General features: G+C 46.1%; 1 protein-coding gene across 32 annotated transcripts in view; it reads right to left on the bottom strand.

Annotated features, from left to right (window-relative positions):
* Positions 1 to 1,240: 1,240 nt before the first annotated feature.
* Positions 1,241 to 14,501, bottom strand: part of LOC127055754 (protocadherin gamma-C5-like) — a 342,247-nt gene continuing 328,986 nt past the window's right edge. For all 32 annotated transcript variants that reach the window (XM_050963061.1, XM_050963060.1, XM_050963062.1 and 29 more), the window contains one exon: positions 1,241 to 4,104. In XM_050963061.1, coding sequence (XP_050819018.1) covers positions 3,878 to 4,104 — 227 coding nt within the window. In that variant the 3' untranslated portion in view covers positions 1,241 to 3,877. The remainder of the gene's footprint in view (positions 4,105 to 14,501) is intronic.

The following is a 14,501-nucleotide window of genomic DNA, read 5'->3' as shown; positions in this document are numbered from 1 at the left end:
TGTCACTGACAGGTTGAGGTGGTGATGGAGGGCTGGTCCCTGTAACTGATGGCGATTGGAGTGTTGGGGTGCTGTGCCCTGTCAGCAATGGGGGATGTTGGTCCCTGGCAGTGATGTGGCTAGGGGTGGTGGGGGAATGCTGAGTCTTGTCACTGACGGGGAAGGGGGCTGGGGAATGCTGGGCTCTGTCAGTAATGAGGGAGGGGAGTGGAGAGTGTTGGGCTCTGTCAGTCATGTGGCTAGGGTAGTGGGGGAATGCTGGGTCTTGTCACTGATGGGGGAGGGGGCTGGGGGAATGTTGAGGCCTGTCAGTGATGGGGGAGGGGGCTGGGGGAATGCTGTGTCCTGTCAATGATGGTAGAGGGTTGGTGGAATAGCACTGGGCCTTTTCACTGCTGATGGTAGAGGTGGTGCGTAGCAATGGGAGCTGTCACGAATGACTGGGGTTGGTGGGGAGGGGGCACTGGGCCCTGTCAGAATGATTGGAGAGGTGGGCACAGAAAACAGGGACATTTCTCTTCTAATCTCTCAATTCCCTGGCCTTAAAACATAGGAAATTTCCCATCTGTGGAATGTATGTTCCCATACTCCTCTCCGCTGCCAGCTCTATGGCACACTCTCTCTTTTCCACAAGCCTGCAGAGGCTTCTGTGTGGACTCTGCCAGTGCTACTCAACCCCAAACAGAAGCAAACATAGGCAGATTGAAGGCTTGTCTACACTGGCACTTTACAGTGCTGCAACACCCCCGAGTGCAGCAAGTTTCAGTGCAGTAAAGCGCTAGTGTAGACAGTGCACCAGCACTGGGAACCCCTCGTGGAGGTGGTTTTTTTAGAGCGCTGGGCTCTGCTGTGACTACACAGCCATGTTAAAGCAGCAGCGCTTTAACGTTGCCAGTGTACACTAGCCTTAAGTTTGCAGTACTTAGAATGCTGTTACTCCCTTCACTCCATAGATTCTCCTCAGGCTGCCTGCATCCCTTGTAGCCATGCTTTTCCAGGGGCCACAGAGGCCAGGAGACCAAGCACCAGTGCTCAAGGGATAATTCACAGTTTTCACTACATTACACAGGAATAAACCCTGCAACATGAACCTCTGTATCACTTTCTGAAAGTTGAATGATAATTTACTATACCCATTCTAGTCACCTAAGACTGCAGCCTAGGCACAGCAGTCACATAGAAAGTCATGCAGACAGGCAGGCAGGCAGATAGACCCTCTCAGGAACAACTTTACAATCAGTTCAGAAGAAACCATTTTATTATTTTTTCCCAAAGAAGAAAAGCAATATAAATATTAGAGTATAAAACTTGCGTGTAGCACATTGAACATTGGTCTATATGGATATAAGAAGGATATAAGCATTTATATAATATATAAGTATAATTCAATATTAGACACATTGAAAGGACAAGTGTGTTTCAGTTCACATACACTTAGAGCACAGATCACACAGAAAGAAGATAAAGAGAAATTGAAAATACTGATGTCCACAAGTTATTTACTGAGATAAAAATAACACACCACTAGTACAAAACACTCTCTACACTACCTCAGATTGCTGATTAAAAGGAAATATAAACACTACAATTCATCTACAGTACTTCTAGAAGGGTCACATAATAACTACATTAGTTTGTATAAGCCTTACTAACTGTGTAAACTGTTTCTAGTGCAGCCACCGCAGAGGGTGACTGGGATCAGTACAAAAATCATACACAGACAAGTTCTTCGCATAGACAAGTTCGGTTTCTCTAGACACAAGGAGATAGCAATTGGCTAACGAGGCATCAGTTAGTGCACAATGCTCTGGTGAATACTGCCGAAGGCTGGGCTGCGTCAGGCCAGGCAAGCACAATGGCTGCTTGGAGAAAATTTAACCTGAGTGATCATAGAAGGCTGGATCTTCTCAGGTGAGTTATTCATTAGAAGTTAAAACAATCCTGGCATCGCTATCCCTGTATCTTTGTCCTTGCCTTCCCAGGTCCATCCCACTTACTTTGATATGGGAAGCCTGCCCAGTGTAAAGGGCATCCCCCTTCTCTAGCTGAAGAGGACCTTAAGGGTACAATACAGCCTTCCTCACTGACTAGGTGCTTGTGGGGACTCGATGCCAAGCTGACTTGATTGTAAGGGCACACTGCACCCTCTCTCTTTGCTGTGTCTGGACCAACAGTAAGCAGAGTACATAGCTACAAAGGGCACATAGTGGAGAGACCCTACTTCCTGACAATCCTATCAATGTGGTAAAAATCCCAATACCAGTGGTACCAACAACAAGGCAAAGTCTTGTCCATATTTCTGACTAAATCCAGTGGATTCTGAGTCACATCTAATTGCTTGTGTACAGTTACAGTCTGGGCTGGAAAGAGTGCGTGGTCTGGCAATATCCTTCACGGTATCAGAATCCTACCTCTTAGTCACCTGACTGACCTGGGCCTTCCTGTGAGCAGCTCTCAGCCTCACTGGCTTTGCAGTGAGTGGCATGTGCTCAGCTCCAGTTCTTGGGTCCCTTATCTGTGAGTACGGTCCCTTGGTCCCATCACATCAACTGTCACTTACTGAGTATTCAGTTCTGAAGGCCAATGAACAAAGGCTGTTCCTTGGCTGCTCTGCATAGACATGGAATGTGCAAATCTTATCACTGCTCTAGGCCAGAGCAATGACTCTTTATAACACATTGTGCCACTTATTACTGAACCCCACTCCCAGATAGACACTGCTTGGCCTGCACTGAGACTCACTTATCTGACATTGTATTTACACCATGCTGTACATGCATGCAATGATGACTTCCCTAGAGCTGGTGGAGTTAGCTGTCCTACTGTAGATGTGAGGTGAGTATTTTGCATGCAGTTCAATGTGCAGAAATGTGAAACATTCAGTCTCTATTCCATACAAATAGATCAGAGTTTATTCTCTGATAATATCATTCCTTGGTATGGACTTTGCTATATCATTGCTTTAAGGAACTGTAGCTCCTTGTTCTCACAGCAGGGGATTTAGACTTTCTTAACTTTAGTTCCAGGAAAACATTACTATACATATAAATATTTACTGCAAGGAATTGAGGAGATGAATTTGCTCTTTAGTGGCTTCTAAATCAACATGGACAGGTTTTGTATAGCTCAATAATGCTAGTGGCATGCTCTGCACTTAGATCTTTTCCACTGCAGTTTGAATGCATTCCCTGTCTCTCAGACATCGTTATTTTTGTTTCATATTTCAGGCCATCACTGGTCACACTTAAAAAAAAATGTTTAAAATGCATCTTAGCCTTATTCCCATAGGCTCATGCAGTGTAAACACTTATTTCTTTTAGGATAATAGGTAAACAGGAACTGAAGCACTCCCTACCAACTTCGTAACTAGGAATCCATTTCAAGGTTATTCAGGGTCAGATTCACTAATGGAAAGTTAAATATCAAAATATGGAACATGGGTTTTAATCTGGGGAACTTTTCTTTTTTTAAATGATCTAAAGTATATAAATTAAAAAAAATCCATGTTACCATTATTTACACTGGGCAAAGCCAAGTACAAGCCTCATGGCTTTCTTGGACCATTCTGGAGAAAACTAAATCCGAAGACATGTTTAAAAGATTTTACAACCTTGCACATTAAATTACCCAAGTGATGGTAAAAAACGTTAGTATTAACAGGGCACTTGGTTTTTGTTTTGTTTTGTTTCCAATTATTTTTCATCACGAGGACTAATAGTAGGAGCCCCTACTCCTAGCTCTGATGATGACATACATTCGTAGTATTTCCTGCTTTTTCATCACAAAATTCACATTCGTCCTCTATCCTAGGCTGTGATTTGGGGGAGTGCTGGAGGGGTCTGTCCTGTAGGTCTAAGCTGCTGATGGTCTGTCAATTCTACTTCTTCTCCTTCTTTCCAGACTTCTTCTTGTTTCCACCTGAAGAGCCTGAGCTCTTTCCATCTCGTTTACCTGAGGAGTTGGAGAGGGTGGCAGTGCTGCCAGGGATGTACACATTCTGCCTGTAGTCAGGGACGTGCTGCAGTGTGAACTGGGGGCCATACCTGGTGCTGAGGCCCATAGTGCCAGCTCCTCCTCCCAGTGTAGAGTTCCCATCAGCTGCTTCTGTACAGGGCACAGGAGGGAAGACCATTAATATCTACAAGGGTGAAATCTCAACTTATTATTAATTATTCCTATTACAGTAGAGCTTCAGGCATCAACCAAGATTGGGGCCTTTTGTGCCAGGTGCTCCACAGACATATAGTGAGAGACAGTCCCTGTCCGAAAGATCTTGCAGTCTACACAGACAAAAAAGACAATGTCACATGGGGGTCAGTGGGAGAGTCAGGCAGTGAAGCCAGATCTCCTGAGTGCTAGTCCAGAACTTCAATCACAAGATCATCCTTAGATTGTGCAAAACTGTAATGTTTCATAAGAGGATGAAGGGCAGATTAATATACCAAAAGGAGCAGATCTGTTCAAAGGCTCTTGGCAGAAAGGGGGCGATTACAACATGGGAACAGAATGGGAACACAAATGAATTACTACAGATGAGCCACTAACTGACAGTAAAATGAGTTTCTTTGGATAAACAAGAGGCAACTTTCCAAACCAAAATATCAGAGCCTTCTATTACAGAAGGATAACTATTTATCAGAGCAGCACAAGACCTGCTGTGGCATGGGTGTCAGGAATAGAGCACAGAAGGCATATGGGGCAGCAGCAGCAGCTCCAATCCATATCTAAGAATGGGGAGCAGGGCACAGGGCCAGGGAGGTGGGAAAGCAAGAGAACTCATATCAACAGTTAAAATCGTTACGTCTCCCTCTCCAAAAAATCACTCTCAAAAGAGATGGGGTAGGGGCAGGTCAGTTCCTGGAGCTGGAACAGTTATTTGGTGCTCCCTGATTAAATGTGGAGTGCAGCATCTGATCATCCCATCCCTGTTTCTGTTCAGGACACACTGCTGCTAGTAATGGTGCTGTCATTTACATGTTCAGGACAGTGCACTAGGAAGGTGATGGAGAGAAATCCTACAGGCTTATCTAATCTTATTGCTGAACTCTTAGGTTTGGAACACCTACCATTTGCCAGTCTGGTATTGGCACATCAGTCTCTGTTGCATGGCTGCTCTAGACCCATCACTAGCTAGCCTCAAGGGGCTAACGTACTCACACTTTGCTCCCTGCCTGACAAATTCAATACCTTTCACCTTGGTATACATCTGCCACCTATTATTCAAAATACTTTCCTTCCCCATCCAGAGAAACCAGAGCATTATCAAGGTATTTAAACCAACTACTCAAGCCATAACTATTATGCACTAAAAAAATTCCATCACTGGGTAATGTCATATGTAGCAGTTCTTTCTAACTACTTTAACCCTGGCCCTAGTATTGCTGTTGCCTGGGTCTAATTTGGAGAGTAACATATGTGGGGTAATAGAAAATTCCTATAATGCAGCAGCACTGAGTGGTCCCTGGAAGTTGAGCATAATGTGATAAATACAGCTGCAGTAGCTTCTGTCATGGTTCTGTGCTACAATTCTAAGCTGGGGAGCAGCGCATAGGAGGGAGGTAGATAAGTAGAAGGATTCCTGTAGTGCTGATATTATAGAAGCAAAGCAGGGCACTCCTCTCATGCTGTAATGCTGACTTGAATAGAATGCAGGAGAGAGACATGGAAGTGGGAAAAGGGGGAGGAACTTCTGTAATACAGGCTGTGAATTGCAGAGCACAGCGAGGACTTGAGGAAGCTGGGAATTCCTGTAATAGTGCAAGGAGTGGCTAACTCAGAGGAGTCACCATGCGCATGGACACTGAAGTTACCTACCAGAAGTGATCTAGATCAGAGGTTCTCAAAGAGTGGCCCATGGACCATCATTTGTTTGTGCAATTTTTCCTGATTAGCCATGGAACATTCTGAGATCCATGTACTGGAGGACTGGGTATTTAGGAGGAAAGTTTTTTCTAACAAAATAGTCTGCAGAATGAAAAAATGGATAAAAACTGATGCTGGTGACTCAAATGCCCCATGGAGAAGAACTTTGTTAGCTCAAGAAAAACCTTGGAGCAGTAAGGCAATCTGTACCCCTGCACTAGCTCCATTTCCCCCCTAGCTCAGGAATCACATGCAAGATGGACATACTGTATCAGTTTTCGGAGGAGAAACCTCCTAGGGATAGAATCAGCACAGACACACCACTTCCCTGACTCTCTCCTGATTACTGCTGACATCACTGGGTTAATAATGGGTCTACAGCAGGGGTAGGCAACCTATGGCACAGATGCCAAAGGCGGCACTTGAGCTGATTTTCAGTGGCACTCACACTGCCTGGGTCCTGCCCACCGGTCTGGGGGGCTCTGCATTTTAATTTAATTTTGAATGAAGCTTCTTAAACATTTAAAAAACCTTATTTACTCTACATACAACAGTCGTTTATTTATATATTATAGACTTCTAAAAAGAGATCTAAAAATGTTAAAATGTATTACTGGCATGCAAAACCGTAAATTAGAGTGACTAAATGAAGACTTGGTACATCACTTCTGAAAGGTTGCCAGCACCTGGTCTACAGCTTCATCCAACCCAGTAGTATTAGGTGCTTATCCTTAAATAAATCATGCATGGGAACTACCTGAATAGCTACTGACCTTGCATTCAATAGCACAGATCTGATCTGGAGATCAGTGGGGGTGACAGAGCAAGACTGAGCACTATACAATTGTCCTGCCCAGAATTTTACCCTCATTGTTCTCCTTTCTTCTTTAATCTTTCTTTCAAATTGTATTTTTAACCTTTTAATTGAAAATATTTGCCATGCCTTATTTTTAAATAATTGCACAAATGATCTGTGTTCTGCTACTGAAGACGATCAGCTGGTGATGGAGACCTTAATGCTGGCACCCAGCCAGTCCCCACTTGGGGATCCCCTGCTCCAACAGGATACCATAATAATGGGACATATTTGCACTGAACCAAATAGAGTCTTGTTTGTAGCATTCTAAATAACGGGTTTTCTTGTTGATTTTTAGCAGTAAAAGAAGAGGCCTGAAGTGTCAGAGGAACGCAGTGTAAGGGCCCGAGGGACAGCGCACAAGAACTGCTAGTGGAAGCTCACAAGGACTTTGAAAATACAAAACCAAACTGCAGGGAAATGCCATTTTGGACTCTGGTGTGAAATTGGTCAGGCTCTCTAGTGGTTTATGATTTCCCACTGGATTATATAGTCTTGGGATACTTGCCTACATTTCTCTTTAGAACTGATTCCTGAAATTGGGTAGCATTGCATTTAAGAGTCTACATGGGGGAAGTGGGCATATACATTTTAATTATATTTATTGCTAATCCACAAAGCTAACTATTTATTCCTTGGTTTTATAGTTCACTCCGTGGAGAGCGTCTAAACATCTTCTACCTCCTCATTGTTTTAAAATGTACTCAGAGACCTGTAATTGTTAATCTCAACAATTAATACACTAGTTCATTAACACATCCTTCAGGTGCTTCAAAGTGTTCATGGGTGAACTAAACACTTTAGACACAATCTCGGATTTGACTGCAGATGAGATAACTGCTTGCAGTTTGATTCTTATTTCATTCCATGGGGGGGGGGGGGCGCGGAATTTTCTCTGTGCTGATTCACTTCATTTCAGCTGGAGACAGACTGGCTGGGGGAGGGGGCTTGGCAGTTTAAGTATGTGTTTTCTGTATTGCTTTAAATAGAGCATTCACTCAGGACACAGAAATCTGTCTCCTCAGTTGTCAGTGACCTACCAACCCACTTCTGTGTCATAAAGTTACTAAGAGAAATCATCCCAGCTGCCTGTTGAAAATGTACAGTATTTCAAGCCTTGTGGACTGAGGGGCAGGGAGAGGGGCTGTAATCAGGATGAAGAACAGGTTTCTTAGATGAAATAAACATCAGGAATCAGCATGGTTTCCAGTGAGGAAAGTGTCTGAAGTTCACAGGCTGCCTGAGGAGCCAGTTAGCCCAGTCTAAGGCCTTGTCTACACTGTCACTTTACAACACTGCAATTTTCTCACTCGGGTGTGAAAAAACACCCCCTGAGCGCTGCAAGTTTCAGCGCTGTAAAGTGGCAGTGTAGACAGTGCACTAACACTGGGACTTCCCTTGTGGGGGTGGTTTTTAGCTCTTCTAACGCCAGTGCCGCAACTACACAGCCACGTTAAAGGGTAGCCGTGGCAGTGCTTTAATGTTGCTAGTGAAGACATACCCTAAGAATCACCAGTGAGCTCAATGTGCTGTTTTTAGATAACACAAAATTACAGGTGAACAGCAAGACAACAGATATGTTTAATTCAGCACTAAGCTGCTTTTCTGCAAGCAGAGTGTTTCAACTCCTATTGGCTGATAACAAATCTTAGAGTTTGTATTCAGTCATTTATCAATACAAATTCAAGTTTGCTGCAGTTCTGAATAAGACAGAGACATACACAATAGGCTGTGTAGCCGGGTGGTCATCTGCTCCTGCCCTGAAGGGCTTAAAACAGCCCTGGGAGAGGGCTGTGGCAGGGGAAAGGCTAGGCCAGTGGTCCTCAACCTTTTTCATCTGGCGGGCATCAGACGACGAGCCACGGAGGATGGTGGCAGTGGACGAGCATTGGCCAAAATGCCACCGACAAGCAGCAATGTCAATCAGTATTGTCGCCAAAATGCCGCTGACAAGCAGCGTCATCCAGAGGCATTGCCGATTTTCGGCAGAAACGCCTCTGGATGACGCTGCTTGTCGGCGGCATTTCGGGGTTGTCCACCTAGTGCTCGTCCACCGGCCAGTACGCAGGTGCACTTAGACGCCTCGGTGGGTGCCATGGTGCCCGCCGGCACCACATTGGGGACCCCTGGGCTAGGCTGATTGGGGAACGCATCCACAGCCAGGGTCACACCCCAGTCAGGCCACAGCTGGCTCTATAAAAGCCAGGGAAGGCAGGAGCAGTCAGTCTCTCTCTGCCTTCAGAGAGAGAGGGGCCTGGCTGATGGGAAGCTCAGGGTGCCTAGAGTGAGGCAGGGCTGGGGAAAGGCCAGAGGGGCTGGGGAGCTCCAAGCCGGCAACTCCCCAGGCTGCAGGGCCTTGTCCAAGGCCCCATAGAGGCACTGGGTTGCAGAGAGAGGCAGCAGGTCCAGACCCAATCTTGTCTACGATGAGTGGCTGACACTGCAGTCTGCCCCAGGGCATGGGGGCACGTTGGTGACTGGCAGTAGCCTACAACTGAGGCAAGGCTGTGGATAGAGGGTTAGGGGTTCCCCGGGGAGTGGAGCCCCTGAGACTGAGGGATGTGCGGCCAGGGGGCAGTACCCCAGATAACAGGGCCCCGGGTCTGAGAGGGACTCGGGGGCCAAGCGGCAGTGGGACACCAGCCTGCAGAGGGCGCTCTGGAGGCTGGATGAGCTAATTCCCTGAGAGACCAGCAGGGGGTGCTGCAGAAGTGAGTGGCACATTGCTACAGGTTGTCTATATAGCTTCAACCAGGAGTCCCTGTGGCATCTCAGAGACTAACAAATTTGGGCATAAGCATAAGCTCAAATAAATTTGTTAGTCTCTAAGGTGCCACAAAGACTTGCTGTTTTTGCTGATACAGACTAACATGGTAACCACTCTGAAAGCTATATAGCTTCAGATTCCCTGACACTCCTGTAAGGTAACCTCCCTTTATACTGCCACTTATGGTAAATTGTCTGGAAGCTCTTATGGTCAAAGCAAAACGAGGAAAATAAATTAAATTATCCAGGATCTTAGATTAGGCAAAAATAACCAACTCATGTATGTCTCTGTTTCTTTTACAAACTGAGCTCATCTCTGGCTAAGACAACAAGCTTTAGGGGGCTTATCACTTGAGCACTTGACATTGCGGCTGCTGTTGGGGCTTTCAGTAAACCAAATATAGAGACCTTTATTTAACAATGTATAGGGCAGCATAGAAAGGCATGCCTCGGCTTGCAGACAGGTGGTTTCTGAAAATCCAGGCAGGACTATCCTGTGCTTTATTTCTCTCATTTTTTCTGCCACCACAATCAAAGCAGATTTTTGTTCCTCTACACATTGCATCGTATCAATTTAGATTTTATCCAAAACATTTTAAAGGGAGAGTCCCTAGAATTAGATGCCATCATGTGTCTAGCATTTAGTCCCTGCTTTAAAAATGATCTTAGGTATTCCTCAGTCTGCAAAAGGGTAAATCACTTCAGACTCTCAGAAGCCCTGACTTTTCAAACGACTGAAGAGCTTTAGGCCCTTCAGAGTGGGTGTGTAAATGGAAGCATTTCAACTGGCTAGCAAAGCTCAGGTGTCACAGCACCTGGGGTCAGGGACTGATGGTTGGATTAGTCTTCCCCTCCCTGCCCTCACCCCTACCTAAACCTCCATATGCTAGAGAGAGAAAATACCAAAAGAAGGGATGAAATCTCTGAGGTGCTGTTATCATAGGCACTGACTCTGTCGGTGCTGTGGAGCTGGAGGAAAAAAATAGTAGGTGCTCAGCACCCACTGGCAGCCCCGTGATTAGCTCCTCCCCCTCCCTCCCAGCCCTCCCACCCACCATGATCAGCTGTTCAGCAGTGTGCAGGAGGTGCTAGGGGGGAGAAGGAGGAGTGGGGCAGGAAGTGGCAGAGGGCTGGGGTGGGCGTGAGATTGGACGAAGGTGGGGGAGGGGCGGAGCAGGTGCAGGAAGGGGTGGGGGAGGGACAGTGTGGGAAGAAGCAGGACGGGGGTTTCGGGAAAAGGGTGGAGTGGGGCGCGGTCTGGGGTGAGCGGGGGTGGAGCACTCCTCGGGAACTGTGGAAATAGGTGCCTCTGGCTCTTATTGTTAGAAATGAGACTAAAAACAACACCTTCTTCCATAACGAGTTAGATCTGCTGCCCTTACTGACTGAAGGTGTGTGTTTATACCCTGACCTCAGGACAGCCCTGCAGAACCCACACAGATAGAGAGAGTAAGCTGGTGGCTAGTCTGCCTCCCTGTCATCACTAGAATCAGAGGCAACGAATATCTTCATGTTGTGCTCCCATTACAAGTTTATGATTAACAGAACGAATGTGGTCAAAAGGCTACTGGACATCGTTTTGTCGATCTCCCAGTATGATTAGTGGGAAAGGAATCCAGGAGACCCGGCTGTATTTTAAAGAATCCTTATTGGGATTGTAGGAACAAACCATCCTGATGTGTAGAAAGAATAGTAAATATGGCAGGCGACCAACTTGGCTTAACAGTGAAATCTTTGCTGATCTTAAACACAAAAAAGAAGCTTACAAGAAGTGGAAGTCTGGATAAATGACCAGGGAGGAGTATAAAAATATTGCTCAGGCATGCAGGAATGAAATCAGGAAGGCCAAATCACACTTGGAGTTGCAGCTAGCAAGAGATGTTAAGAGTAATAAGAAGGGTTTCTTCAGGTATATTAGCAACAAGAAGAAAATCAAGGAAAGTGTGGGCCCCTTACTGAATGAGGGAGGAAACCTAGTGACAGAGGATGTGGAAAAAGCTAACGGACTCAATGCTTTTTTTGCCTCTGTCTCACGAACAAGGTCAGCTCCCAGACTACTGCACTAGGCAGCACAGCATGGGGAGGTGGTGACCAGCCCTCTGTGGAGAAAGAAGTGGTTCAGGACTATTTAGAAATGTTGGACAAGCACAAGTTCATGGGGCTGGATGCGCTGCATCTAAGGGTGCTAAAGGAGTTGGCGGATGTGATTGCAGAACCATTGGCCATTATCTTTGAAAACTCATGGCGATTGGGGGAGATCCTGGATGACTGGAAAAAGGCTAATGTAGTGCCCATCTTTAAAAAAGCGAAGGAGGATCTGGGAAAACAGGCCAGTCAGCCTCACCTCAGTCCCTGGAAAAATCATGGAGCAGGTCCTCAAGGAATCAATTCTGAAGCACTTAAAGGAGAGGAAAGTCATCAGGAACAGTCAGCATGAATTCACCAAGGGAAGTCATGCCTGACTAACCTAATTGCTTTCTATGATGAGATAACTGGCTCTGTGGATGAGGGGAAAGCAATTGACATGTTATTCCTTGACTTTAGCAAAGCTTTTGATATGGTCTCCCACGGTATTCTTGCCAGCAAGTTAAAGTAGTATGGGCTGGCTGAATGAACTATAAGGTGGATAGAAAGCTGGCTAGATCCTCAGGCTCAATGGGTAGTGATCAATGACTGCATGTCTAGTTGGCAGCCGGTATCAAGCACAGTGTCCCAAGGGTCGGTCCTGGGGTCGGTTTTGTTCAATATCTTCATTAATGATCTGGAGGATGGCATGGATTGCACCCTCAGCAAGTTTGCAAATGACACTAAACTGGGAGGAGTGGTAGATAAGCTGGAGGGTAGGGATAGGCTACAGAGGGACCTAGACAAATTATAGGATTGGGGCAAAAGAAATCTGATGAGGTTCAACAAAGACAAATACAGAGTCCTGCACTTAGGATGGAAGAATCCCATACACTGCTACAGACTAGGGACCAAGTGGCTATGCAGCAGTTCTGCAGAAAAGGACCTAGGGGTTACAGTAGATGAGAAGCTGGAAATGAGTCAACAGTGTGCCCTTGTTGCCAAGAGGTTAATGACATTTTGGGCTATATAAGTAGGAGCACTGCCAGCAGATCGAGGGACATAATCATTCCCCTTTATTTGGCATTGGTGAGGCCTCATCTGGAGTACCGTGTCTAGTTTTGGGCCCCACACTACAAGAAGGATGTGGAAAAATTGGAAAGAGTCCAGTGGAGGGCAACAAAAATGATTAGGGGGCTGGAACATATGACTTATGAGGGGAGGCTGAGGGAACTGGGCTTGTTTAGTCTGCAGAAGAAAAGAATGAGGAGGGATTTGATAGTTGTTTTCAACTACCTGAAAGGGGGTTCCAAAAAGGATGGATTTAGACTGTTCTCAGTGGTAGCAGATGACAGAACAAGGAGTAATGGTCTCAAGTTGCAGTATGTGTGTGTTTGGGGGAGGGGGTTGGTTGGATATTAGGACAGACTTTTTCACTAGGAGGGTGGTGAAGCACCAGAATGGGTTACCTAGGGAAGTGGTGGAATCTCCTTCCTTAGAGGTTTTTAAGGTCAGGCTTGTCAAAGCCCTAGCTGGGATGATTTAGCTGGGGATTGGTCCTGCTTTAAGCAGGGGGTTGGACTAGATGACCTCCTGAGGTCCCTTCCAATCCTGATATTCTATGATTCTATGATTAGCAAACTGGCAAAATGAAAGGAGAAGAGGCAATAGCATTGTTACTGACTGGTTGTTAAGTAAGTTCCAGTTGATGAAACTGGACAGGATTGCTGCCTGTCCCAGGGAGAAACCCACGAAAAGGGAGCAGCAGGGAAAGAGAACTGCAGGAGGCTGACCTTGCAGGTTCCTAAGCAGCCTCTCTTCAAGAAAAAAGAGGAGTTCAGGAGTTGTAGAGTTTGCAGACAGTGAGGTCTCCCAACCTGAAGTCCTGAGATTCATGGGGAAGGGAACCCAGAGCCATAAAGACAGGAGCCATGCTCCAGGGATAGTTTCACACCTCTGCATGGCTGGGCCGCACTGGAATGACTTCACCCCTGGAAGAAGCCCTACTGGTATTAGCTGGGTCTCCCTGCAGCTGCTCCCTGGCAGCCTTGAACAGGACCCAGAGAGTCAATGCCACTGCTAACTGTATTAACTCCCAAACAGATTGGATCTGCAGGGCATGGTGCTGGAGAGCATAGCCAATCTCCTGTTCGTTTCCTCGCACTCAGTGGAGGGGTATCTGTGATATCTCAAGCTGAAACAGAGGAAATGGTGCAGCAGAGGTATCACTGTTCCCCTTCTGCTTGAATTTAAGTGGCTCTTGTATGGGCATGTGACAAACAGGGGGTGCAAGGAGTCTTTCCCCCATCCAGCCCAGCACCTAAGCATATAAAGAGTGATGCTGAAGTCAATGACACTACTAATGTGTTTACAGATCAGCACATGGTTGTGCACTGTGCCGAACTGGATCAATATGGAGCCTCTCACAAGAGCAGTCCTGGTCTCTCTATGCTCTGGTGAGAACAGACATTCCTGGCTTCTGTTCCCCATCCTCCCACAGCAAGATACAGAAAATGCAGCAGGGAGGATTGGGGAGGAGACAGTCACGGCCCTCTGCCCATCTTCCATTCTGCAGAGTGGAGCTGATTCATCAGGGAGAGGAATTTGCTACAGTCTAATGGGTGGAACAGATTTCACACATCCCCAGGAGCACAGAAAACACCCTGCAGAGGGGCATTACATCAGGGCAGAGCATCACCAATCTGGGCAGTGGCAAACAATGCTATGAACTAGCTTATCATGTGGGATGGGGAAGTTTTGCTAGAGAAAGGGTCCCTTCCTCACAGGTAAGTGTAAACTGATACACAATTTAGAAATAACCTATTCAGCTTTTAGATCCCAGGGATTGCAGGACAGGCAAGCAGAAAAATAATCATGTTATTTGTAAAGTGAGGAGGACATGTTAGCTGGAGTCATGGAGAAATGACAAACATATGGCCTCCGTGGCTATTTT

The sequence above is a fragment of the Gopherus flavomarginatus genome, chromosome 7, assembly GCF_025201925.1.
Source record: "Gopherus flavomarginatus isolate rGopFla2 chromosome 7, rGopFla2.mat.asm, whole genome shotgun sequence".
Taxonomy (NCBI): Eukaryota; Metazoa; Chordata; order Testudines; family Testudinidae; genus Gopherus; species Gopherus flavomarginatus.
The sequence above is the reverse complement of the archived record's forward strand: the minus strand, read 5'-3'. Positions and strand labels throughout refer to the sequence as shown.